General features: G+C 37.6%; 5 protein-coding genes across 13 annotated transcripts; 2 read left to right on the forward strand and 3 right to left on the reverse strand.

The window, feature by feature from the left end:
- Positions 1-341: 341 nt before the first annotated feature.
- Positions 342-2,161, reverse strand: LOC116207144 (UDP-glycosyltransferase 75C1-like). The gene is made up of 2 exons (XM_031540007.1): positions 1,171-2,161; positions 342-955 (listed from the first exon to the last, which is right to left on the reverse strand). The coding sequence occupies exons 1-2, from the start codon at positions 2,107-2,109 to the stop codon at positions 485-487; spliced, it is 1,410 nt and encodes a 469-aa protein (XP_031395867.1). The 5' UTR covers positions 2,110-2,161; the 3' UTR covers positions 342-484.
- A 6,500-nt stretch (positions 2,162-8,661) lies between these two features.
- Positions 8,662-22,265, forward strand: LOC116207145 (TMV resistance protein N-like). 9 transcript variants are annotated; one of them, XM_031540011.1, is made up of 14 exons: positions 8,662-9,849; positions 9,976-11,071; positions 14,869-15,159; positions 15,252-16,520; positions 16,659-16,908; positions 17,137-17,237; positions 17,563-17,677; positions 19,050-19,125; positions 19,617-19,739; positions 20,145-20,222; positions 20,336-20,423; positions 21,438-21,541; positions 21,972-22,059; positions 22,171-22,265. In XM_031540011.1, the coding sequence occupies exons 1-5, from the start codon at positions 9,257-9,259 to the stop codon at positions 16,830-16,832; spliced, it is 3,423 nt and encodes a 1,140-aa protein (XP_031395871.1). In that variant the 5' UTR covers positions 8,662-9,256; the 3' UTR covers positions 16,833-16,908; positions 17,137-17,237; positions 17,563-17,677; positions 19,050-19,125; positions 19,617-19,739; positions 20,145-20,222; positions 20,336-20,423; positions 21,438-21,541; positions 21,972-22,059; positions 22,171-22,265. The 9 variants fall into 9 exon arrangements, with proteins under 9 accessions (XP_031395871.1, XP_031395868.1, XP_031395869.1 ...); XM_031540008.1 differs by having other exon boundaries at positions 8,662-8,888; positions 8,988-9,849; positions 15,252-16,908; XM_031540009.1 differs by having other exon boundaries at positions 15,252-16,908; positions 17,563-17,655.
- Positions 17,321-22,200, forward strand: LOC116209080 (nuclear pore complex protein NUP62-like). Its single transcript, XM_031542639.1, has 9 exons — positions 17,321-17,444; positions 17,563-17,677; positions 18,489-18,545; positions 19,050-19,125; positions 19,617-19,739; positions 20,145-20,222; positions 21,438-21,541; positions 21,972-22,059; positions 22,171-22,200. The coding sequence occupies exons 1-9, from the start codon at positions 17,321-17,323 to the stop codon at positions 22,198-22,200; spliced, it is 795 nt and encodes a 264-aa protein (XP_031398499.1).
- Positions 22,266-23,879: 1,614 nt separating the features above from the next.
- On the reverse strand, positions 23,880-24,701 carry LOC116207147 (crocetin glucosyltransferase, chloroplastic-like). The gene has a single exon (XM_031540017.1). It carries the CDS (start codon positions 24,479-24,481, stop codon positions 24,014-24,016), a length of 468 nt encoding a protein of 155 aa, XP_031395877.1. The 5' UTR covers positions 24,482-24,701; the 3' UTR covers positions 23,880-24,013.
- Positions 24,702-24,943: 242 nt separating this feature from the next.
- Positions 24,944-25,586, reverse strand: LOC116207148 (UDP-glycosyltransferase 75C1-like). The gene has a single exon (XM_031540018.1). The coding sequence runs from the start codon at positions 25,553-25,555 to the stop codon at positions 24,968-24,970; it is 588 nt and encodes a 195-aa protein (XP_031395878.1). The 5' UTR covers positions 25,556-25,586; the 3' UTR covers positions 24,944-24,967.
- Positions 25,587-26,100: the final 514 nt, after the last annotated feature.

Here is a 26,100-nt window from a genome sequence, read left to right on the forward strand (position 1 = left end):
AATGGGTTGATAGAAGCTGAGTTGGCTGTGACTAGCATCATTATGGCAACTGCGCTGGCCAATTCGAGGCCGAGATGGGGATTGTGTGTTCTTGCGTGGGTGATATTTCGATAACAATCTTGCCTGTCAGCGGTGACACCAGCCACAGCATGTAGTGCAGCGAGTCGTCGAACATGGGGGAGTCGGATCGAGCAACTTAGCCATGGACTTTGCCGCCAGCATGGTCAGTTGATGAGATCTATTGTGATCTTACTTCCACCTCAACTGTCATCATTCAAGCTGTAAATCGGATGCCCGGTCTGTTCATGTAAAACATCTTGTTTATGTTATTGTATATTAGATTTTACGTTAAAACTTCACCTATTATTGTATATTAGATTTTACGTTAAAACTTCACCTAGACATTCTTATAATTTCGTAAAAGGACAAGGACACGATGTGAACAAGTTCAATCTACTCTAGCTTAATTATGACTACCAATTGATTAAACTGAGCTTGCAATCTCCTCCAAGAAGGCCCTGAGGTTCTTATCCGAAGACCCTCCTTCCCCAGCAGCCTCCTTAGCCAACTCCTTCCACTTCCTTGCATTCCTCCTTATTTCTTCTCCCTTCTCTCCCTCTCCCATCACCAAATCCAAGCACCTCCTTATCTCCTCCCCTTCGATGATCGTCCCGCTCTTCAGGTTGGCCCTTACGCCGGTCTTCCACATGTCCTCGACGAGTTTCGCATCCGTCCTCTGGTCGACCCATTGTGGACATGCCACCATGGGCACCCCGCACGCTAGGCTTTCACTGGTCGAGTTCCATCCGCAGTGCGTCACAAAGCATCCCTCCAATGGATGGGACAGAACCTCGACTTGCGTGCTCCACGGTATGATAATTCCTTGTCGTTCCAATTCTTCCTGATAGATCAACTGCCCGTTTTCCTCATCATTTTTTCCAGCATCCCTCATCACCTGTACCAACCATAAATTATAATACGAAATTCAGATATCTGTAAAATTTTATGAGACAATTATTATTTGGTGCAATCACTTTTCGAACTGTTAGATATCCATTTATCCGGACATATTTTTAGATATTTCTCATGCTACAGTCATTTTACATTATATTGAGCACGGAACATGATCAAAGAGTTGAAAAACTTTAGATATGGATCATCAAACATCACCCATAGAAACGGTCGACTACTGGATAGTAATCCCCTTGCCAGTTCATCCCTTTGCCGCCTTGTTAGAAGATGGATGCTCCCAAAGCATATATAGATCACCGACGCCCGAGGATTGTTGTTCAGCCATTCAGTATAATTCTTTGAAGAACCTTGGAAGATATCACCTCCAAAGGATGTATCCGACGGGTTGTGCCCGTCCAAGAAGGCTGAGGGCAGTAGAGGTCCTATCCCCACCAAGTTAAGCTTACGAGTGGCTCGTAGAGGCCCTTCTTCTAATGCGTCAAATGTATTCACAAGCACTTTATGACTATTGCCCTGCTCATCGAGTATCTCGAACTGGCGCTTCATCAAAGGCAGAAAGTAACTGTAATGGTTCTCGGGGGAGAAGAAGGAAGGGACATCGCGGCCTGTAAGAGGCGGAAGTCCTGGCAGCACAATCGGGGATGAAGAGTTGATACCTGCATCGCTGATGACGTCTCCGTAACCATCGAAGTAATAGTAGTAGATGTCCAACACGGTTGCAGGCTGTGTCCAGATGAGCGTAGAACGCAACCTAAAGGAACTCGCCACATCTGCGGCCCACGGGATGAGCGTCGTGTAGAACACATGCGTGAATTCTCGCCCTTCTGTCAGGCAGTTCCCGATAAGCTCTCCTAAAGTCTGAGGCCCTTGTCTCTTGAGCTCATCCATGAACTGCTGAATATCGTGCTTTCCTATGTCGAATCCGTCATCGTATCCATCTGAGAATGCCGCGTAGGACAAGTCATCGAAAGTTTCTTTGGACTCACGCATCTGGCGGAGGGCAGACCTTGAAGTGGCAAAGGTCACGCAAGAGCCGGAGCGCAGAAGGCGCTTCGCGAATAGGAGTGACGGGTTGATGTGGCCTTGGCTTGGGAAGGAAACAACTAGAAAGTGGAAAGTGGAAGAGTAAGAAGCCATCTCTGATCAAGTGATATGTAATGTGTATGGGAGCTTATCTTGGGATTTCGGGTTTTTGTATTTGGAACTGGGGCGTTACAGAAACCGCACTGAGAGGAATATCTGCAAGTGAGACATGTCGAGAAAACGACAAATACAGAAGTTCATGAGGGAAAAAGATAGGCATTACTTAGACTTTTAACATCAAGCACGGGAACAACTAAGATAAATTGGACCAGCAAGCGGATTAAATTAAGTTAAACATCGTCAATCAAAGCTGAAAAAGATCAGAGTAACTTACATTGTTATAGGAAACATGTTGAAGATGGAATCAGAACACCAATTATAATTAGATGAAAAGTGTAAGAATTTGAAATGCTAACCAATTTCTGCCGGATGGATTATATGGAACCGACTGACAAATATTATTACATCACATGGCGTGCCTCTGCACCCGCTTGAATATGCCAAGGGATACGACCATATATATGTACTTGGGGAGCTGGGCCCGTGCATGCACGGGCTGTGCTGTTCATTGTGGATCAAATATCTTATGACGGCCGATATAGATATATATATATATATATATATATATATCTACTGCTTTTCGTATAGGGTGCTCGTTCTGTCTTCATCTGGCCTCTAGAGCAAAGATATAGGTGGATTGCATCATTAAATGGGAAACGAAAAACTGATAAAGATGAATGCATGAACGTATATCATCTTCGGATGATTCATCTTCTCCTGCTCTCAACATACGTATATTAATGCATGAACGTAGTCTCTTCTTGTTGGCTTCTGCACATGAGAATTGCCACTTTGGAATGAATGGCAGTTGATTCATCTATAGAGGTCCTCCATTCGGTTGAATCTTTTGATAAAAAACAATTGCATGTCGTGCATACTACGAAGCAATTCATGTACGGAAAAAAGACTTTTGACTATTCACATGAATGGAATTCATTTATTATACATAAATAAACTGCAATATATTCGTTTTTGAAAGTGCATAATTGTCTTTTCTTTCTTTCGAAGTTGAGTGGATTTTGACTCCGTACATTTCTTAAATGAAAGAAGAATATTGAAATATGTCTACGTCAAGCTTGAAGCTTGAAAACCAAAATGTCTTAGTTCGGTTTCCGCAACCATACATTTGGTATTACCACCAACCAAACTTCCTTAATTTATCCGGTGCTGTAAATGTTGTCCCTTTCATAATTATATCGCCTGAAGTCTATTGAAACGTCAGAAATCTAATAGTGGAAGCCAAAATCTCTTTTCAGATTGGAATTTTGAAAGAAATTATCTTTCACTTTGTTAACATTTAGAATTTCATTGTCTATGGAAAGGACATCTTTGTTATTTTTTATAATTAATTAAAACTCAATAATATTTCATTATTTGCTAAGCCCTTTGGTTTTCTGCAATTACTTAGAGATCACTATAATATCGATGAAATTTTCCTGAGATCAGTTTTCACGTTTGCATCATGAGGACCACGATGTTTTGGTATAGAATACTTTTTCATGGGACTGGGCTGAGGCTATTGTTTTTGGATTTAGGGTCTTATCCCCTACCAAATCTATTGATTCAACTGGGGCTATACCTCAACACGAATAAGTATGGTTCATTTCTTATGTCAACAACCAAAGCTATCTTTGCTATCCACTACGATGTTATGCGCATTTCTTACATAATATTCCAAGTTTGGTACATCAACTTGAACTGATAAAATCACAAATTGGCCGACAGAAATCTTATTACTAGGATGTTGTAGCTCGGTCTTATAAGCACAAAAGAAAAGACAATCCTTCTACAAAGAATAAAGGCAAAAAAAAAAAATTACTTGTACGTATTTACGTACTATTCCTAGGGATAGACATATGCCAAGTATACTATGATTATGCCTCACAGACTGCTTCCATCATTAGCTGATATGGCCAGTTTTAGGGGCTACTGTAGATTCATTTGCTAACCGACCACTTCGAAGACCAACCTTCTGAAACCAGGTTCGAATGTGTGCCAAGCTTGAGTCCATCTGCTAGAAGAAGAATTAGAACATACTCAGTTATTATAAATAAGTAAATAATTAATTATATAAATATATATATATATATATATAACAGATTTCATAATTGATTCGGCTGGCTCATGTGTTACCTTTTTCTCTTCCTCCCCCTAAAATATCCCATAACTGAATCTTCCCAAAATATATATAAGAGAATATCTCATAGATATATTTTGAGTGATTTGTTGATTCCATTTTTTTTCATTCAATCTTTGTAGGGAGCAGGCAGTAACTATATCTTTCTGCTTGAAAGTCTAGTGTTTCACTATTGTTTAGTTATCTAGAATGGCACTTACTAAATAATAATTATGTTCTTTAGATGTTGGTGATATGTTTTCCTGGCCAACGTACTGACTGATTTTCATTTTTGCTTCAATGGTTGCAGAGGGTAGCTGTTTGTCTCAATAAAAGCACATAAAAATCTGTAAGTTAAAGTTTGCATAATACGTAACTTACTTGCCGTTGTTCATTTGAGATTAGCCTGCACCTAGGAGTTGAAGTTTGGGGAAGTTCTGTAAAAGAGAACAACAATAATCATATTATCTACATATAAAGATAAGTCGAAGCAAGTCGAATTTACATATTATGTATTACTTATATCCCTCTCTTTTGAAGAATAGATTTGAAGGTCTATAGCTCTGCAGAACAGAACAGGAGAACATTAGTACCACAACACAGAGTAGGTTAAAAACAAATAGACTGAGTAGCTATCACTTACTTGCCTTTGTTGAGAACCTGAAGTAGAAATATAAATAGCCTCCCTCTGGTTACAGGTAGTGTTCTTCTTCAGGGAAGTGAAAGAATTGGCAAAGTCTTTCAGCCTCCGTTCTTTTCTGTTTGCTTCAGCCTCTCCTATTTTTCCTCATGCGTTTACTGTACATGATATATGTTATGAAGCAAAATATCTATTTCTAGTTTTTTTTCTTTCACCAAAAAAGAGAGATTTTTTTTAAAGGTTTTTGCATTATTTTAGGTGGAGAGAGCCATGATGAGAGTGGAAATTGGAATCCCGCTCTCCATGAGGAAGCTCAAAACTTTAAAAGCTTACAATTCTTTGTAAATCCCTCTAGCAATGGGCATGCCATCGAATTATTAGGCACAATTAATTACTTTTAATTTATGGAGAAACAGAGGAAAAGATCGGAATCCAGTCGAATATGAGGTGGGCGCAAAAGACATGGACACAAAGAGGATGCAGAGATACTAATCAGAGTGTAATTGACAAATGAAGGAAAATGGAATATGGTCAACTCTAATGATCAATGGAAAAATAATAATTAGTCCCCTGCCCGCTTTACAATGGAAGGCCGAGGGGCAACGTTCGTGTGAGTAGATGGGTCGAAAGCAGCGGCACTGACAGGTCTTAAGCTGGGCTGCAAGGAAAGGAAGAGGGACTTTAGGGACAATCACAGAGAGTGTATGTAGAAACCTGATAATTAAATTAATGGAGATTAGGACGTGACTGGAGAGGAGTGAAAATAATTTCGGGATAACGGAACACAATTGGTAGGATTCGTTAGAATAGAGGGGGCACAATTGGATATAAGAGACACAAGGAGTCCCAGCGTGAAAACACACTATAGGCCTTCACATTTTTTATATAGGATATAGATAGATTTTTTCCGAGGCTAAGTTTTAGAGTTAAGTAGAGTTGAATTTTGATTTTAATTGAGTTGTAATGATTGTATTATTGAATTATGAGAAAAAGTGTGAAAAAGTAATGAATAGTTAAGAGAATTTAGTATTAAAAATAATTAAAGAAAAATAAAAAAGTAATAATTGTGCTGTTGACTTTTGTTATGTAGTGAGTAGAGTTAAAGTTAGAATTAGAAGTTTAAAAATCGATCATAAAACCAAACGGGTTGCTAAAGTTTACAAGTAATGCTACTACAAAGGCACCAATTCTCCACCCGACCCCTGGGCTTACAATATGAAAGCAAAGACATGGTGAACTTTTTTTTGATAGACATGGTGAACTTGAAGGCATCAGCCCGATTACCGAATTAATGGAATTCTATTTTTTTATACATATATAATAATTAAAAAAAAATCATTTTTCAAATTTTATAAAGGTACACAATTAGTTCTAAATAAAACAAAAGGTTTTGTCAATTTTCCATTGAGATGTTGCTTGTTACATATAATATTTAATAAATCACTTAGTTTTGAATTTTTAATATTGGATGAATATCTTTTAATAAGATAAATATAATATAAGATAATATTTTTTTCAAGATTTTGAGAAAATTTTATAATCTATAAAATATTTAATAATCTTGAATTTTTTATTTAAGATAAAAATTAGTAGCTAGTCAATTAAGATAAAAATTAATATATAGAATATAAATATATTTAGATAAATATGAGTGCCTTTTTAGTTTTAATAGACAAATTGTTAAATAGCAAAAAATTAAAAAGTGGTTTTAAATTTTCATTATCATAAATTTCAAAAAATTACTGGAAAATCACATAGTTTCAGTCTTGTCCTTAATATTGTACACCTATTACTTTTCCATCGTTAAATGTTAACATGTCCTGCCTATTTCTGCAACGTGGCACATTTTCATAATGTAATTTGGCTTCTTAATAATTAAAATTAAAATTTGAAAACTTTAAAAAAAAAAAAGAAGAAGGAAAAGAAATTGAAGGACAAGGATGGGCCTAGAGAATAAGGGAAGGGCTAGGGGCGTTAGTATCCCCTCCTTTGCCTCTCAGTTTACCCAAGTTCTTAAAGGACGTTGGTAACCTCGGAGGTGGCAGGGGTGCTGCCAATTGACTCCCTCGACCCCCGAATTGGCCCAGATCTCAAAATTGAGATCTTGGTCAATTGAAGGGATAAGGGGATTGGCTAGCCGTCGCCCGACGCCCCTAGTCGCTCCATCCCTTCCAAGTTCATCATTTTATTTTTAAAATTTTTCGTTTTTCTTTGAATTATCAAAAATTGAATTTTTTTAATAAAAACCAAAGTTTAATTTTTAATGAAAAAGGGCCATGTGGTGGTAATAGACATGACAAGTTAGCATTTCGAGGTGGATGGCGTGATACATACGGAGCAAAATAAAAACTACGAGATTTTACAACAAGTTTTTAAAGCATATGATAGATTAAAAAAAATTTTAAAACCACATGTTTCTTGTCTATTCACTCTAAAGATAATTGATATGATCGTATATAGAAAATTTAATTCTTCGAATATTTTTTTTCAAAAAGTGTGTTTTTCCATCAAATATTGTTGTTGAATTTTCAAATCAAAGTTTTTGAAATTTTTGGAAATTTATTTGTAACTTAGTAATACAAATAAATATAATTGAAAATTGTAATAATTTACCAATATTTATTTTGAGATATGATGATACACTAACTGTCCTTTAAATTTTCAATTTTTATTAAAATATTAGTATATATATGCATATGCCATTGAAAATAATAATAATAGCAACCGACACAGGATGATTAAAGTGTAATTCCTGGGTTTATAAGTGGAAGATTGGGATTCCCCCCCTCTTCCATGATCTCTAGAGCGAAAATCCCCTCACTGACTCCTACGAAAGTAGTTAATCAGATAATTAAATTGTATTTTTGTTTAGTTTTCCAATATAATTTTAAGATTTTAACTCTACTCACAACACAACAAAAATCAATTCTTCCAATTCAAAAAAATGGACCCCTATATAAACTCATGTGTAACTCTATTATATTCAATTTAATTTTTAATAATAAATTATATCAACTATTTATTATTTTTTTAACAATTCAACAATACAATTATTATACAATCATCACTTTCTCTTAACTATACTTTTTTATATTTTTTCTCATAATTCAATAACACAATCATTACAATCAAATTAAAATCAAAATCCAACTCTACTTAATTCGAAAATCAAACACACCATAAGAATCGATTTTATGTGGTCCGGTTCGGAGGTCTTCAAATGATTAGGACTTATTTGGTTTACAAATTTAATCTTAAAATCACAACTTTAACATAATTCTACATACAATAAAACAAAATAACTCATATAAAGTCAAAGAGTGGGCCCCATTTATACCACTCTTTTTCAACAAAAAAATAAAATAATTCATACAAAGTCAAATGGTGAATTTCATTTATATCATTCTTTTTAAAATTAAAATTTAATTTTAAAACTCTACTTGGAAATCAAACGCAGCATTACAGTTTGGTGGAGTGCAGACACGCCATGTTGGCCCGGGGAATGAATAAGGTTGCGTTTGGTTTCATAGTAGAATTTTAAAATTAGATTTTGATTTTGATTTTGAGTGGTATAAATGGGGTCCACCCTTTGACTTTGTATGAGTTATGTTGTTTTGTTGTGGAAAAAAAGTGGTATAAATAGGGCCCACTTTTTAACTTTATATGAATTATTTTATTTTGTAGTGAGTAAAATTAAGTTAGAATTGTGATTTTAAAATTGCATCTAAAAACCAAACAGGCCTAAGATATCCTACTAGCTAAAAAGTGGGACGTGGGCGAAATGGTCAAAGTCGGACCACAAGTCAACCCAAGGCCATCCCCTTCCTTAAGAACTCCTCATTAATGGACCTTCCCCCGCCCAAATCCACAATCCCCGTCAACTCCGCCTCCCCCATTCGAGACGATCTCTTCCGCACCGAGCTTATTCTGCTCCGCAGGTTTTGCGGGAACCGGCTTGCCATTCAGCTTGATGTCTTTGCTCGGACTCGGACTCGGTCTCAGAATCTGAAGATTGGGGTTGTGATTTCTTCTTTTCTTCTTCTTGATCTCCTTCCTCTTCCTTTCCGTCTTCCTTATGGGGCTCCACCTCTTCCTGTTCTACTTCCCTTTCTGAAGAGGAAGAAGAGGCAGAGGGCGGATCATCGCGGAAGGAACGCTTTGGCGCCATTGACGAGGGCAGAGCTCTCTACTCTCGCTAGACACTAGACAGTATAAGAACTGTGTGGTTGGAGTCTTTATGTGTATATTGTGGAGGAGAGGAAGCGAGAAAGACGATCTTGAGAAAGGAAGTCAAACGTTCCTATAAGGGTTTTGGTTCTCTGATTAATATGAATTAATCTTTTTTTTTATGTGTAATTTAATTCTTGAGATCTCAGACTACTGCAATGGCCGCATCCGATGCCGCCGCCAAGAGAAGAAGGCTAAACGAGGGTTTGGCAGATCCAAAGCTGCAGCAATCATCAACGGGCATCAGAGCCAGCACCAGCGGCAGCAGACCCTCACCCTCCCACGGTCGTGGTTATGAAGTCTTCCTGAGCTTCCGCGGAGCTGATACCCGTAAAGGCTTCACTGATTGCCTCTACAATAGCCTGAGAGATGCCGGGGTCGATGTTTTCAGGGACAATGAAGAGCTCCATGTTGGGGAAGAGATCGGTCCCCAACTCATCGACAGGATTGAGCGGTCCAAGATCTCTATCCCCATTTTCTCCAAGAATTACGCCTCCAGTAAATGGTGCCTCCGGGAATTTGCTTGTATGACGGAATGCAGGAAGAGGATGAAGCAGACTATGCTTCCCATTTTCTACGATGTCACGCCGAATGAGGTTCAGCACCCCGAGAAGGGGATTTATGCTGAGGCCTTTTCTAAGCATGTGGAGGATTCAAAGCGCAATCCGAGGATCAATGTTCAAAAGTGGAGGAAAGCTCTTTTGGAGGTTGGAACATTGAAGGGCTGGGATTTACAGAATGATACGAACGGGTAACCCCTTTGTGCACTCTTATACTCTTCATGATTCCTAATTCTTATCTGCTTACCACAATATGACTTGAAAAAAGTAATGTACATATATAAATGTGTGTATGTGACTTGGATGTTGCTTCGCAGACATGAAGGACAATTGATAAAGCTAGTTGTCCGAAGGGTGCTGAGTGATTTGAAGAAAGGCCATCTTATTTTGACTGAAAAATTAGTCTCAGTCGACGATAAGAAAAGGGCGATCATGAGATTGCTTGACGTGGGGAAAGAAGACGTGAGAACTATTGGGGTCTTTGGTATGGGCGGCATTGGTAAGACAACACTTGCCAAGGTCATCTATAATGAAATTATGGGCTACTTTGACAGTTGCAGCTTCCTCAAAGATATTCGTGCAACATTATTGCATTTTGATGGCCTTAAGTGCCTGCAGAATCAACTAGCTGCAGATCTCTCTAGATGTGAAGACCAAGACTTCACTACGACCGATGAAGGAACGAATGAGTTGCAACGCAGGTTTCGGGAGAAGAAAGTTCTCGTTGTTCTCGACGATGTCGATCACAGTAACCAACTCGAGGCACTGGTGTCAGTTGCTTGGTTTGCTCCAGGAAGTAGAGTCATTGTTACAACAAGATATAAGAATGCCTTAAATTTGACTCCGAAAGAATTGCGATATGAAGTTGAGGAAATGAAACTGGACTGGTCAATGGAACTCTTCTGCAAGCATGCTTTCAGGGGTGACTCTCCAACGGTTGAATTAAGGGCTCTGTCTAATGCTATTGTGAAGACAACCGGAGGGCTTCCTTTAGCGCTTAAGGTTATAGGCTCTTTCCTTTGCGGAAAAAAGAAGGTCATATGGGAAGAGACGTTAAAGAAGTTGAAAGGAAAACCTCATATGGAAGTCCAAGAAAAGCTGAGGATCAGCTATGACTCGTTAGAACCTGAACAAAAGGAAATATTTTTAGATATCGCATGCCATTTCATTGGAGAGGATCCACAGGTGTTGTTTCGCATGTGGGAAGATTGCGAGTTTTATCCAGAAAGTGGACTTGATGAACTCATTCTACGGTCCCTTGTTAAGATCGGGGAGGACAACAAATTGTCAATGCATGATCAACTAAGAGACCTCGGCAGAGAAATAGTTCGACCGGAGGATGTCAAAAAACCAGGAAATCGAAGTAGGTTGTGGAGCAATGAAGAAGCATTAAGTGTACTGAAGGAATATAAGGTAAGCATACAAGTCCGCAGGTATTAATTCACCTTTTAATATATCATATGTTGATCTACCAAAAAGGAAAAATCTATTGCTTGCTTCAGAGATCTATTTTGAAAAATACGAGAATTATTGCCATGATTTTTTTAACAATTTTTTTTTTCTAGTTTGCACTCTGGTATTCGGAAGTCAAATGGATCCTATTACTTATTTACTAAGAAGGAGATAAATAGGAAAAGAGAAAATATAGGGTCACGGGAAATCCTATTGATGAAACTCGAATAAAGAATATTGGTCTGAGGTTGAGGGCAACGCTGGAATCAAACACCCTTTCTAATGCGGCAAGTTTTTCATCCTGAAGGTTCTATAATGTGAATAATTTTTCTAACTTATTTAACTTCTTTGTGTAGTAATTAATTAGAGTACTCTTGCATGTCTTCGTCTAGATCCATCAAATTAATGCCATCAAGATATCCTCTAATTGTTGCTCTGTAATGTCTGATGGGCAATTGATTCTACATATGCCATTTTACCTTTTCGTTTTTCCTTCAGTTATAAGGAGGGCTTGGTTAAAAAAAAAATAGAAAGTTAAATAGAGGGCAAGGATAATTTCACTTGCTAAAATCGAGCTTGAGACCTACTTCTAATCGAAGTTGTATCACTACACCAAACCCCCTATCCTATAGCTTGGGCTAGAAAGAGAAATAATTCTATTTCTAGCCTGAGCCCTAGGCTAAGCGCTCCCAGCCTCCGGGCTAGCACCACCATTCTCACCCTAGTGCTCGTGCATGTCTGTTGAGGCTTGAAGCACTAGCCTAGAGCTTTCTTAGTGAGCCCAAGGATTACTAGAGTTGTGTCAACTCCGGTGAGCCCTTCCCCATGGTTGAAGTTTGATTATTTTTTTTTTATGTATGGTTTCGAAGATTGATATTATTTTTATTTAAACTTATATAGTTTCAAAAATCGATGTTACTTTTATTTAAACCATATCCTATTCCTGGTCTATTCAATCATTAAACAAACAACAAAAACTCTATAAAAACTTTTCAAGTTCGGTTTTAGTCAATGAAACTCCCCGTAACCCTTTATTTACCTTCCTCCTTACTGCGTCTCCCTTACAATAGGATAAAAAAGAACTTCAATCTTAAACCCCACCATGCTCAATCATGTTCCCCTTTAATTCCCATCCAATGAACGAAATGTCTTGTTAGGATTTATTTATTTATTTACTTTTGGATAAGTGATCATCTTATTAAACACAAAATGTCTTAAGAAGATACTTATCCAAAAGGATAAGTGATGGCCTCGTTAGGATTTGTTGCTTTGAATTTTGGGATAATACTGATTTAGTCCATAAAATTTTGTACTTTTTCAGTTTTAGACCCATGTCTTTTGTGCTGAATAAGGAAAATATGCCGCGAAAAATGTTCAAGCCAGGCCTTGTTATATTTTACTAGAAAAAGAAGCCCGTGCACTGCCGCAGAGTAATTTTACAAAAAGAATATTTATATTTTGAAATAAAATTCTGATTATATAATTTTTAACTTTTAAAATTTTTAAGTTTATATATCCTGTTATTTATAATATAATATTCACTAATATTTCTCAATATCTTTTAATAACTATGAGAACTATCTCATATTATTAATTTGAAGACAAAATCGCGTTGAATTAATTTAATATTTTTCTTCTAAAAATAGGTAAATATTATAACAAAAGAGCGTTAGCAAGATGCAAAATTAAGAAAATAAAGACTCATGGAGAATTTATGTTTGATTTTATAGTACTCGGATGAAATTGAGAATTTGTTTAACAAAATTTTGTAGTCTTTTATCCTCTTGAATTTTAATATTTATTTAAATATCTTGAATTTAATTTATTGAAGACAAATCATTTTCATTTTAGAGAGCTATAATTATTTCTTTTAGTTTAGAAAATTCACAATCTCTTGTTCCATCTCTCTCGATAATTATTAGTATGAGAATCAAATAAAAAATAATTTGATATAAAAGAAAATGAAGACCGGAATTATGAACAAAAGTTTAATTCCTTGAATTTTAACTAATGCTTAAGTGCCAAGTTTAAAAGAAGAGAGAAGGAGGTTTTAAAATATTTTCAAGCATTACCCTCTTAAGTGGCACATGACTAAACGAGAGTTTCCTATTAAAACACTCATTTAGATAATATACAGATATATATATGTATATTAAATTTCTTTAATATCAGTAATCAATATCAAGATATAATAATAATAATAATAATAATAAACCCTCGAGGCGGCATATAACGCCGCCACCTCATCAAAATTAAAATCGCCTTCTCTCACGTTGCCACATCATCGGAATTCTAAGCCCTCTAATATCACCATATCAACATCTTATATTTTTTTATAATTTTCAATGATATAATTTCAAAATATATATTTTCCTATTAAAATAGAGTTTTCTACTACTACCACATGCGATAATTTTTTTTGGACGATATTTTAAATATATCAGTCATCTATTTTATGAAAGAGTTGTTTGATAAATAAATCTCATATATATAGGTTGGATGTGCCATATATGTTAATAATATTTGGTTGATAAATACTCATATACGTAAATTCATTTATGAATTTATGAATATATGACTATATATAGTTGAGAGATGTTAATGTAATTATTAATTATTTCTTCATTACGTCAATCTTATTTATGAATACAGTTATATATGTAGTTGAGGGATGTTTATGTAAGTATATACTTAATTATGTCAATAGTTGAAAAATTAATCTGCATTAACCAAAAAAAAAGTTTTAATGGTATCATATACACGGGTAATAGAACTACATTAAAACGAAAATTAGTCTACTTAATTACCTAATGATATTGAACTCTTTATATATAAAGTTTTCTCTTCCATGAAAATATATACGAAGTTAAATGAGGCAAAAGATGAAGCTAAATGAACATATTAAAAACACGAAAAAAGAAAAGCATTTAAATGAGCCATAATCTCTAGACCCATGAATTTATAACATTTTTCTCCACCAAAATAGTTAAAAGATTTATTTGTCGATTCTTGTGCAATGCACGGGTATTCCTCTAGTTAAAAATCATTAAAAAAAAAAGTACGGCGGAATTTTTGTTGGGACGGGTGGGGTTGGTTTTGGTGGTTGGGGGTGGCCAGCGGCGAGCCACTGTCGCTCTCCCTCTCTCTTTTTCCAATTCCCTTCTGTCATCGGTGGAGGCCCCCTATACTCTGCCTCTCTCTCCCCCCGAAAAGAGACGAACAGGACAAGATATATACATACAGGGAGCGGGTTGAATTAATTCTGGTCGTTCTCTAACTTCCACAGAATAGTTGATCGAGGTTAACTGCAGGGAAAATGATTTTGGTCTTTTTTCTTTAGAAGCTAATAAGATAGACTGCCACCATATACCATGTCTCCACAGGCACAAGTTTGTAGCTGTTGGACTGTGGAATTAGAGGGGAAAATGATTTTCAATTGGATGATTAAAGGATTGTGGGTTTATGGGGACAAGGTTTCAATTTAGGAGTTGGGGCATGGGTAATGAAATCAAATAAGAAGATGGAATGAGGATGAGGGATTGGTGGGTTGGCAGCAGCGCTACTGGTTTTTGGCTTTAAAGAGAAAAGTACCAAACTTTATGGCCCAAATCGACTTATTCCTTTAATTTATGGGGTACACTTGCTGTTGTGAAAATTTACATAAAATACTTTAATAGTAACATGACGACACTTCATAATTAATTTTGTAAGGTCAATATGTTAGAACTTTAATTATAATATTATCTTCTATGTCGCAGGGGTCACCATATGTTGAAGCGATTTGTGCAGAGTTTCCACATTACGACGTTGAACATAGACGTTTTACAGACCAAAACTTTAGAAACATGTCTGGTTTGAGGTTCCTTCAAATAGATTGTGCTGAACTTGATGGGGATTTCAAGAACCTGTTTACAAAGTTGAGATACCTTCGTTGGCGACATTCTTGGCCGGTGTGTGAGCCAACCAACTTAGATCTAACGAGCCTGGTTGTTCTTGATCTATCATGCAGCTTAGTCAAACATGATTGGGGATGCTGGAGGCCATTGCAGGTAATGATAAATGAACATAGAACCTGACATGTTTTATCATTTAGAAATACAAGAAAGATAAGAAAGTTATAAGTTCACACTTGTTTCTGCAGGTTGCACCGGAGCTTAAAGTTCTTATTCTACAGAAATGTCTCCTATTAACAACCCTAGACTTCTCATTGTTTCCAAATTTAGAGGTCTTGATTCTTGACGGATCCCGGAATTTGCAAGAGATTGACCCATCAATAAGGTGTCTTAGATCCTTGCGTGTCTTAAATATGAATTTCTGTGAAGCCATTGAGGAGCTTCCACCTGAGTTGTGCTTTCTAAAATCGTTAGAATTATTTTCGGCCAGGCACTGCTCCAACTTATTGAAACTTTTTGAGGGACAAGAGAAATTAGAAGCACTGAAGGAGTTGAATCTTCAAGAGTGTGGGAAAATTACAAAGCTTCCTAATTTATCGAACTTCAGAGCTTTGAGGAAATTGGATGTGGCTAAATGTTACCAACTATATGAACTTGAAGGGCTTGAAGAGTTAGTAGAACTGGAGGAGTTGTTTATTGGAGAATGTACTGAAATTGAAAAGTTGCCTATTCTATCAAACTTAAAAGCTTTGAGAAAGATGCATGCAGGAGGATGTCGAAAGCTACGAGAGCTTGAAGGACTTGATGGGTTGGTAGCTTTGGAAGAGTTGGATGTTGATGGATGTCGAAAGTTACGAGAGCTTGAAGGACTTGATGGGTTGGTAGCTTTGGAAGAGTTGAATGTTGAAGAATGTACTGAAATTGAAAAACTGCCTAATCTATCAAACTTAAAAGCTTTGAGAGAGATGCATGCAGGAGGATGTCAAAAGTTACGAGAACTTGAAGGACTTGATGGGTTGGTAGCTTTGGAAGAGTTGGATGTCTTTGGATGTACTGAAATTGAAAAACTGCCTAATCTATCAAACTTAAAAGCTTTGAGAAAGATATATGCAGGAGGATGTCGAAAGTTACGAGAACTTGAAGGACTTGATGGGTTGGTAGCTTTGGAAGAGTTGGTTGTCTTTGAATGTACTGAAATTGAAAAACTGCCTAATCTATCAAACTTAAAAGCTTTGAGAAAGATATATACAGGAGGATGTCGAAAGTTACGAGAGCTCGAAGGACTTGATGGGTTGGTAGCTTTGGAAGAGTTGGATGTCTTTGGATGTACTGAAATTGAAAAACTGCCTAATCTATCAAACTTAAAAGCTTTGAGAAAGATATATGCAGGAGGATGTCGAAAGTTACGAGAGCTCGAAGGACTTGTTGGGTTGGTAGCTTTGGAAGAGTTGCTTGTCTTTGAATGTACTGAAATTGAAAAACTGCCTAATCTATCAAACTTAAAAGCTTTGAGAAAGATGCATGCAGGAGGATGTCGAAAGTTACGAGAGCTTGAAGGACTTGATGGGTTGGTAGCTTTGGAAGAGTTGAATGTTGAAGGATGTACTGAAATTGAAAAACTGCCTACTCTATCAAACTTAAAAGCTTTGAGAGAGATGCATGCAGGAGGATGTCGAAAGTTACGAGAGCTTGAAGGACTTGATGGGTTGGTAGCTTTGGAAGAGTTGAATGTTGATGGATGTATTGAAATTGAAAAACTGACTAATCTAGCAAACTTAAAAGCTTTGACAACGATGCATAGAAGGATGTCGAAAGTTATGAGAACTTGATGGGTTGGTAAATTTGGAAGAGTTGGCTGTTGATGGATGTACTGAAATTGTAAAACTGCCTAAAAATTATTAAAAGGTAATTGATTTGGTACCTTAAATTTTTTGAGATCCTTCTTTATTTTCATAAAAAGGATATATATTGATCTATTGGAAAGGAGATTGTCGCGGACAAAAATAGAAGTTTGACAATGTACTTCACTGTACTTACTAGAACCTAACGTGAAAGTAAATCTTGCACATTTCCTTGCTCAAACATATTTAGACCCATATCTGCTGAAAATTCTCACGGTTTGGTTGTTTCCAGAATATACGCTGATGGTGCTCTCGGAACTCAATGGCTTTCTTGCAATGCTTATTGCTTCCAATTGTGGAGAACTCTGGACTCAGAATAGAGCCATTAGCCAGGTTGAGCTCAGTCATGTCTACTTTGCCGGCGACTTATTTATTGAGACTTGAATTTCTTTACGAGTTCCATAATCTTTGCCTACATGATGTCCATAATCTTTTCAGTCTTACCGACAAGTTTTCTTGTTTATGATTCTGGATGTACAATCCTTCGTATCATAGACTGGAAAAATTTGCACATTTTCATCACTGTGATTGCTGTTGATGGTCATATACTCTACTTTATGACTTATTTCCTTAGATTTTGGGCTCTATAGTCTTGAGTTTTGGTCCATGCTTCCCAAATTCTCCTGTTTAAGTTTTTGTTATTGATACGTGTTTGCAGGCATTACTTCTACTACTGCTGCCACAACCACTGTTACCTCTACCAGTACAGCTGCTAGCCAGGCACCATCAGCTCTTGTTGCTGCTTCCAGTAGTGGGTCAATATATGCTTCCTCGTATGCTGCTCTTATTTTCTTGTTCTGTTTGATATTTATGCTGCATGATTTTCTTGTCATTTTGCTGCTATGGTTGGTTGATCAGTGTCGATTTTTCATGGGCTAAAATTACTGCAACCCCCCCCCCCCCCCCCCCCCCCCCCCCCAAAACCAAGACTTCAAATTTTGGCAATTAAACCACCTATTTTCATCTTGCAATGTCCACCAGCTGTTTAGTATTCCATCACTTTCTATTAAAGTGACATTTTACACACCCCCTCCACCCTTGGACTATCTTTTGCCTGGAGAGAGCCTTAAAAGGAGAAAAAAAAAAAGAAAAAGAATATCAATAACAAAAGATTGCCCTGATTATCTACCTCTTCTCCGAGGCAAATAGAGGAAAGGGAAGGGAAGCAACAGACTCGTATTAGAACACATATATAATAACAGAAATTAAAATTGAGATCAGATGATGCAATTACATCCATGTTGCAAAATTGAGAGGTAAGAATAAAAACTCAGTGGATTCTAAAACTAATTTTATCAATATCCTAAGAGATGAATTAATGGAAGAAATTGGTCAACCTAAATACCAAATGATTTTGAAAATAAATGTCTTTATATTTATACTTTCTTAAAATTTTGGATGCACATGACATAAGTCTCTTTACTCCTATTATTTGTAGGAATTGCACATAGGTTACTTCTTAGCTTCTTATAATTGCACCAACTTGCCAGGTCAAGCGGACTGAAAGAGGGTATCTTTTTATTTTAATTACAAATGGTGAAAACTTTCATTTCCACTGATTTGGGTTGAAAAGCTGGTTTACAGAGTGGAGATGATGTTTGAGAAAGTTGGTTTTGAAAGTGGAACAGGGCAGCTGCAATTGTGAGTAGTATGTGGGTAGAAGGTTACAAGCACAAAGATCAAGAGGATAATGGGGGGAAGTTTTTGCCATTTAAAAAGAAAAAGAGCTTTGACAAGGCAAAATGAAGTTGCATGAAGGCCACCAACATTCTGTTGCTTTTGACAAACTATTAAACGACGGGAAAATTGCAAAAGATGAATCTATAATAGGGATAATTGCCAAAAAAAAAAAGAAAGTGGAATTTTAGGGTACAAAATTGCAAGTGGTGCCAAACTTGAGGGGAATCAGTGCATTTAAATAGTCTAACATTACATTTTTCCGCCCATCTTTTTTGACTGGAGATTGACTTCCTGGGTAGTTACTGCAGATAATTGAGTGAAATGATTTTCTGTATTTCAATTGCTTATTTCTCAAATAAGCCATTTACTTTGAAAAAGTATTACTAATTATTAGCTCTTTTAAAAAGAATATGCTATGGCATTAGAATACACTGTATGCTTGACTATTTCTTCTACTTTCTGCAGGGAAACTTCAAGTGTAAGCATACCTTCTGCTGCACCGAAAATGCCATCAGAAATCACTGGGAAGACAGTTGAGGAGGTATTTGTTATTGCTTTTGCAATTATAGGAACCAATTTCTGCAAGTTACTTCAGATTTGGTAACATGGACTTAAATGAACTGATTGTTTGGATCTATTAGCCTCCATCGCAGTTGGGTGCATGGGGAGATTTTAGAGAAATATCTGTGATTTGTCAGCTACAACTAGCATGACCATTTCCAATGAATACCATCACTACTGGGATATTTCTTAAATGGACCATGGGGACAGGACAAGATTTTGCACTTGACACTTTTTCCTGATAAAAAAATCACCCTGTATCAAACAACAAAGTATGCTTTTAGTTTTACAAAAATTTTGCCAGTTCCATTTTTTGTGAAGATGGAATTTGAGAGCTTCTTGATCATAACCTGTTTGTGATAAATGTCGTAATCTCCTTTGTTGTGACTCATGTTAATTACGTTATGAAGTAATTTTGAGCTCTTTATTGTCTGCCTCTCTCTCTCTCACAACTTGGTTGTATAAATGAAGATCATCAAGGAGTGGAACGCTGAACTGCAAGAGCGAACAGGGAAATTTCGGAAGCAAGCCAGTGCAATAGCTGAATGGGATAAGAGGATTTTGCAAAATCGTGATGTTCTTCTTAGGCTTGAGGTGATCATTTTCGATCATGACAATTTTTAACTTATTACAAAACCAGAATGGTTATATGCATGAACTTTATCCACTCTTCTTCTTTTATCGTATTGACTACCTCAACTGCTTGTATAGTACTTTAGGTTGTGAATTTTCTATCCTATGCAAAGTGAATACTGCTTCTGATCAGATATTATGCAATATGGCATATTTTTTGTGCTGTACGTGGTCCATTGAGAATCAAGAACTTCATACCACTAGTGCTTTTAAATTTAGAATAGATTACTACAACTTCTTTTCCATATCTATGCTTAGCAGTCTCCACTTGATGCTCTTCTCTTCCTTTTTCGTTTGTTAACCTTCTGATACATAAGTTGGTTGTTGAGTCCATTACATTGTGCCTTTATATGAATTTTTATTTAGATTGAAGTAGCAAAAGTGGTTGAGATGCAAGCTAGGTTGGAGAGACAGCTGGAACTAATTGAAACTCATCAGCAAGAGGTCAGATATAACTTTCTTATCGTGCTTTTTTTATTCATTCGTCCTCCTGGAATTTCTATAAGAGATATCAGTTGAACTTTGTATTTATCCTATTATCTGATGAACGTCAGCAGGATGAGTTGCTCACAGAAATGCATCTGAATATGCATTGACGGTTTAAGATACCGACAAAGTTGGTTCCTCGAGCTGGTACAGAAAGAGGTCAGATATAACTTTCTTGTCTTGCTTTTTTTATTCATTAATCCTCCTGGAATTTCTTTAAGAGATATCAGTTGAACTTTGTATTTATCCTATTATCCGATGAATGTCAGCAGGATGAGTTGTTCACAGAAATGCATCTGAATATGCATTGACGGTTTAAGATACCGACAAAGTCGGTTCCTCGAGCTGGTACAGAAAGAGAGTCACATTTATGTTTTATTATGTGTTTTGCATTTAAGAGTGTTATTATGGATTCTTGAATGCTGTTCCATGCACCTTTTATGAAGGAGCAGGGAGAAATGATAGCTTGATGTTTAAGATACAGAACAGGAACAGATTCATGTAAGTTAAGATGAAACAATGTTGAGATGTAGGAGTGCAAATCTTCCTGGGCAAAGTGTTTGCAGCAATGGTTGGAATACTCTGTGCTCTTGCCATCTTCTTTCTTTTTTTCTTTTTTTTTTGGGATGGGGGAATAAACAGTTGCAGTCCTATTTCTATAACTTACTGTCAGGCCGAAAAATGTCAGCACATTATTATGATGGGTTCATTTACAAATATCTGAATAAGATGTACTGTAGGAAATGCCCCGGTCATAGGATGGGTGACTGCTCAATGATGGATCAAGAGAAAGTTATTGGCAATGTGTATCCGATGTTGCATATGGACCAGAAGAGTTCATGCTGGATGGCTATGTCCGTCTTGTTTGTTTCGTGTATAAATCTAAAAGATAATATTTTCTAAATAAATTGGCACTGATTATAAATACTCTTGTAAACCAAGAGAAAAGTCTTTTTTTGCTGGAGTTGTTCTCTTTGTGAGCATTAGGGTGTGTTGCTTTCCGAAATACATTTTTCTAAATATACGATTTCAGCACTTATTCCTGAAAAAACTGTCTTTATTAGTAGCATTGTGTTGGACTCTTGGTTATTCTTTTGACATGCATTCCTATTTGGGGGGAAAACCGTGGCTTGAGCTTTTGAGAATGAGTTTTCCATTTCCTCTTTATGTTAGGTTGACAAGGCTTTGCAGAGCATTGAAGAAGAAGCTGAGCGCATTTATAAGGACGGACTTGTAATACTTCTTGATGACGAAGCTGCATCTACAAGAGATGCAATGTGAGAAGACACTTTCTTTTTTCTTTTATTAAACATCAGTAATTAAAGGACCTTGGTTTAAAGCAGCCTTTTATTATAATCAAACTATCTTATATTAGATACGAAATATATTCTGAAAGTTCTTCTCAATAAGTGACGGGAAATCGTCTTTTATCTCATGAACAGTTTCTACAATGAGCTTGTATTATCTGCTATTTTATTGTAAGTCTTAAACCAGGCCAAAATTCTTATAGGATTATCAGGATGTTGCTTCTTTTTGCTGATAGGGTAAAGTAGCTGTTATGCATTTCATTGTCTTGTATAACATGCCAGTTCTTTTCAATAGGAGTTTGTGTTCAACTGTTGTCTCACTGGTTTCTGAACTTGCAGTCAGTTAAAAGTATGAGGGGTTTTCTTCCATGCAAGGTGATTAACTTTCCTTCTATCTTAGGCATGAGCAAGCTGAGTTTATAGAGAGGGAGCTAGAGCAAATGACCAAACAGATCAAATCAATCATTCAGAACCTAAACTCCAATCAGGTAGCCTTCTTCATGTGGCTTCTTTTTGCTGATTCTGCATACAAGTATGGTCAGACTTGCGAATTGAGTGATGTCAGCCTTTGAAGATTTCGTTTCCATTGACCCTTTCAGGGTGGAGAGCTTGCGGCGGTTGATGGATGACGCCATTGGATGTTGTCTGGATATTGAATAATCAGCTGAGCTCCCTAATGTGGATTGATGAGAAGGTCCATCATTTTACTTGCTCTATTTTCAGTCATTTGCTTTACTCGTGTCTATTAACTAAACAGTCATCCCTCCACATACAATTCCGAAATGCTAAGAACACCAAATGATTATACTAAACTTTTCTTAAAGAATCAATTGAGAGGTATCTGGAAGCCTGCATCTAGAATAAGTGAAAACACTGTTCTGTCATTTCCAAAATGCAAACGTGTCCAGTGAGATGTGACTTGATTACAACCTTGAATGGATAAACATGTAAAAGTATTTAAAAACAAGAAAATAAGCTGTACTGTGCAATTTCTGTCTTTCAATCTATTTTCTCAGACTACTGGAAGAAAACAGTTTTCGAGGCGTTACCTTCTGTGTAATAGTTTTCACGTCTAAGGAAGATAGGAGTTCATGTTTCTATGAACCGAAACTACAGTTTCATCTTTGCTCTTAACTATACTAGTTTCGGTACACTATACTAATTGGATAATAATGATCTGTGTGGTCAAATCATATTCGGGAAGTCTCATATATCTGTGATTTCACAATGTGCTTGCGTGATGTCATTCAGCTCCACTGACCTTACTTAAGCTCCTGGCAGGCTGAGGAGTTCTCCTCCCGTATCCAGAAGCTCGCTGGGCAAGGCTCTGCTGCTGAACACGAACTAATGGGTCCGAAATTCTGGTTGTCCTGAGTTAAGATACTGTGTTCCGGTCCTTGCATTATTTTACAGCACATCAGATCTAGCCAATGCAGAGAAACCCTGCCACTGTTCTTTCGACTCTTGTCGCTATAACTTGAAATTAGAAGCTTGATTTTGCTCTCAGCGATGATTCGGAGCTCTTGGGAATGTTTCAACGTTGCAAACTTGTAGTTTACAAAGCTGTGCAGAGTAGCGACCTTTTGGAAATGTTGTATCCATTCTTATCTCCCCCTCGCTGAACTTGTGGATATGGGGATTGAGCAATTCGATTTTCCAGTATAGGTATGCAGTGTATGGGACTTTTGAAACTGAAGCTTGTCGTGTTATCCGATGCTGTCTTGTAGTTATTAGAGAAAGTGCTAGTAGTTTCTGCGCCCAAGAATTAGATGTGTTTTGATGTGTAACGAGCCTAAGATTGCCTTTTCCTTCCTAGTATTAAGAAAATGTGCTATTATTTCTTAGTATCCTTTTCCACAAGTAAACTTGGAAGATCTAGAGATTGGGATGATTGATAATAAAAGGGTGCAGTCTGGCGGGGCTGTTGCTGCAGCAGCACAACCGTGCCCGACCAAAAACGGGCAATGATTATGTTCCAAATCCCATCCCGATCTCGACTGGTTCGAGAAATGGGTTGATAGAAGCTGAATTGGCTGTGACTAGCATCATTATGGCCACTGTGCTGACCAAGTCAAGGCCGAGATGGGGATTGCATGTTTTTGCGTGGGTGAGATTTCGATCACAATCTTGCCTGTCAACGGTGACACCAGCCACAGCACGTAGTGCAGTGAGTCGTCGAACATGGGGGACTCAGATTGAGCATCTTAGCCATGGACTTTGCCGCCAGCATAGTCAGTTGATGAGATCTATTGTGATCTTATTTCCATCTCAACTGTCATCATTCAAGCCGTAAACTGGATGTCCGGTCTGTTCATGTAAAACATCTTGTTTATGTTATTGTATATTAGATTTTACGTTAAAACTTCACCTAGATATTCTTATAATTTCGTAAAAGGACAACGACAGGATGCGAACAAGTTCAATCTACTCTAGCTTAATTGATTAAACTGAGCTTGCAATCTCCTCCAAGAAGGCCCTGAGGTTCTTATCCGAAGACCCTCCTTCCCCAGCAGCCTCCTTAGCCAACTCCTTCCACTTCTTTGCATTCCTCCTTATTTCTTCTCCCTTCTCTCCCCCTCCCATCACCAAATCCAAGCACCTCCTTATCTCCTCCCCTTCGATGATCGTCCCGCTCTTCGGGTTGGCCCTTACGCCGGTCTTCCACATGTCCTCGACGAGCTTCGCATTCGTCCTCTGGTCTACCCATTGTGGACATGCCACCATGGGCACCCCGCACGCTAGGATTTCACTGGTAGAGTTCCATCCGCAGTGCGTCACGAAGCATCCTACTGATAGATGGGACAGGACCTCGACTTGCGTGCTCCATGGTATGATCATTCCTTGTCGCTCCAATTCTTCCCGATAGATCAATTGTCTGTTTTCCTCATCATTTTCTCCAGCATCCCTCATCACCTGTACCAAACATAAATTATAATAGAAAAATTCAGATACCTGTAAAATTTTATTGGACAATTATTATTTAGTGCAATAACTTTTTGAACGGTTAGATATCCCTTTATCCCGACATATTTTTAGGTATTTCTCATGCTACAGTCATTTTACATTATATTAAGCCCGGAACATGATCTAAGAGTTAAAAAACTTTAGATATGGATCATCAAACATCACCCATAGAAACGGTCGACCGCTGGATAGTAATCCCCTTGCCAGTTCATCCCTTTGCCGCCTTGTTAGAAGATGGATGCTCCGAAAGCATATATAGATCACCGACGCCCGAGGCTTGTTGTTCAGCCATTCAGTATAATTCTTTGAAGAACCTTGGAAGATATCACCTCCAAAGGATGTATCCGACGGGTTGTGCCCGTCCAAGAAGGCTGAGGGCAGTAGAGGTCCTATCCCCACCAAGTTAAGCTTACGAGTGACTCGTAGAGGCCCTTATTCTAATGCGTCAAATGTATTCACAAGCACTTTATGACTATTGCCCTGCTCATTGAGTATCTCGAACTGGCGCTTCATCAAAGGCAGAAAGTAACTGTAATGGTTCTCGGGGGAGAAGAAGGAAGGGACATCGCAGCCTGTAAGAGGCGGAAGTCCTGGCAGCACAATCGGGGATGAAGAGTTGATCCCTGCATCGCTGATGACGTCTCCGTAACCATTGAAGTAATAGTAGTAGATGTCCAACACGGTTGCAGGCTGTGTCCAGATGAGCGTAGAACGCAACCTAAAGGAACTCGCCACATCTGCAGCCCACGGGATGAGCGTCGTGTAGAACAAGTGCGTGAATTCTCGCCCTTCTGTCAGGCAGTTCCCGATAAGCTCTCCTAAAGTCTGAGGCCCTTGTCTCTTGAGCTCATCCATGAACTGCTGAATATCGTTCTTTCCTATGTCGAATCCGTCATCGTATCCATCTGAGAATGCCGCGTAGGACAAGTCATCGAAAGTTTCTTTGGACTCACGCATCTGGCGGAGGGCAGACCTTGAAGTGGCAAAGGTCACGCAAGAGCCGGAGCGCAGAAGGCGCATCGCGAATAGGAGTGACGGATTGATGTGGCCTTGGCTTGGGAAGGAAACAACAAGAAAGTGGAAAGTGGAAGAGTAAGAAGCTATCTCTGATCAAGTGATATGTAATGTGTATGGGAGCTTATCTCGGGGTTTCGGGTTTTTGTATTTGGAACTGGGGCGTTACAGAAACAGCACTGAGAGGAATATCGGCAAGTGAGACATGTCGAGAAAACGACAAATACAAAAGTTCATGAGGGAAAAAGATAGGCATCCTGATCCATTACTTAGACTTTTAACATCAAGCACAGGAACAACTAAGATAAATTGGACCAGCAAGCGGATTAAATTAAGTTAAACATCGTCAATCAAAGCTGAAAAAGATCAGAGTAACTTATATTGTTATAGGAAACATGTTGAAGATGGAATCAGAACACCAATTATAACTAGATGAAAAGCGTAAAGAAATATCCTCAATATATATGTATATGAACATCTCGCTCTAAATCCAGACAATTTGAAATGCTAACCAATTTCTGCCGGATGGATTATATGGAACCGACTGACAA

This window comes from Punica granatum, chromosome 5, assembly GCF_007655135.1.
Source record: "Punica granatum isolate Tunisia-2019 chromosome 5, ASM765513v2, whole genome shotgun sequence".
Classification (NCBI taxonomy): Eukaryota; Viridiplantae; Streptophyta; class Magnoliopsida; order Myrtales; family Lythraceae; genus Punica; species Punica granatum.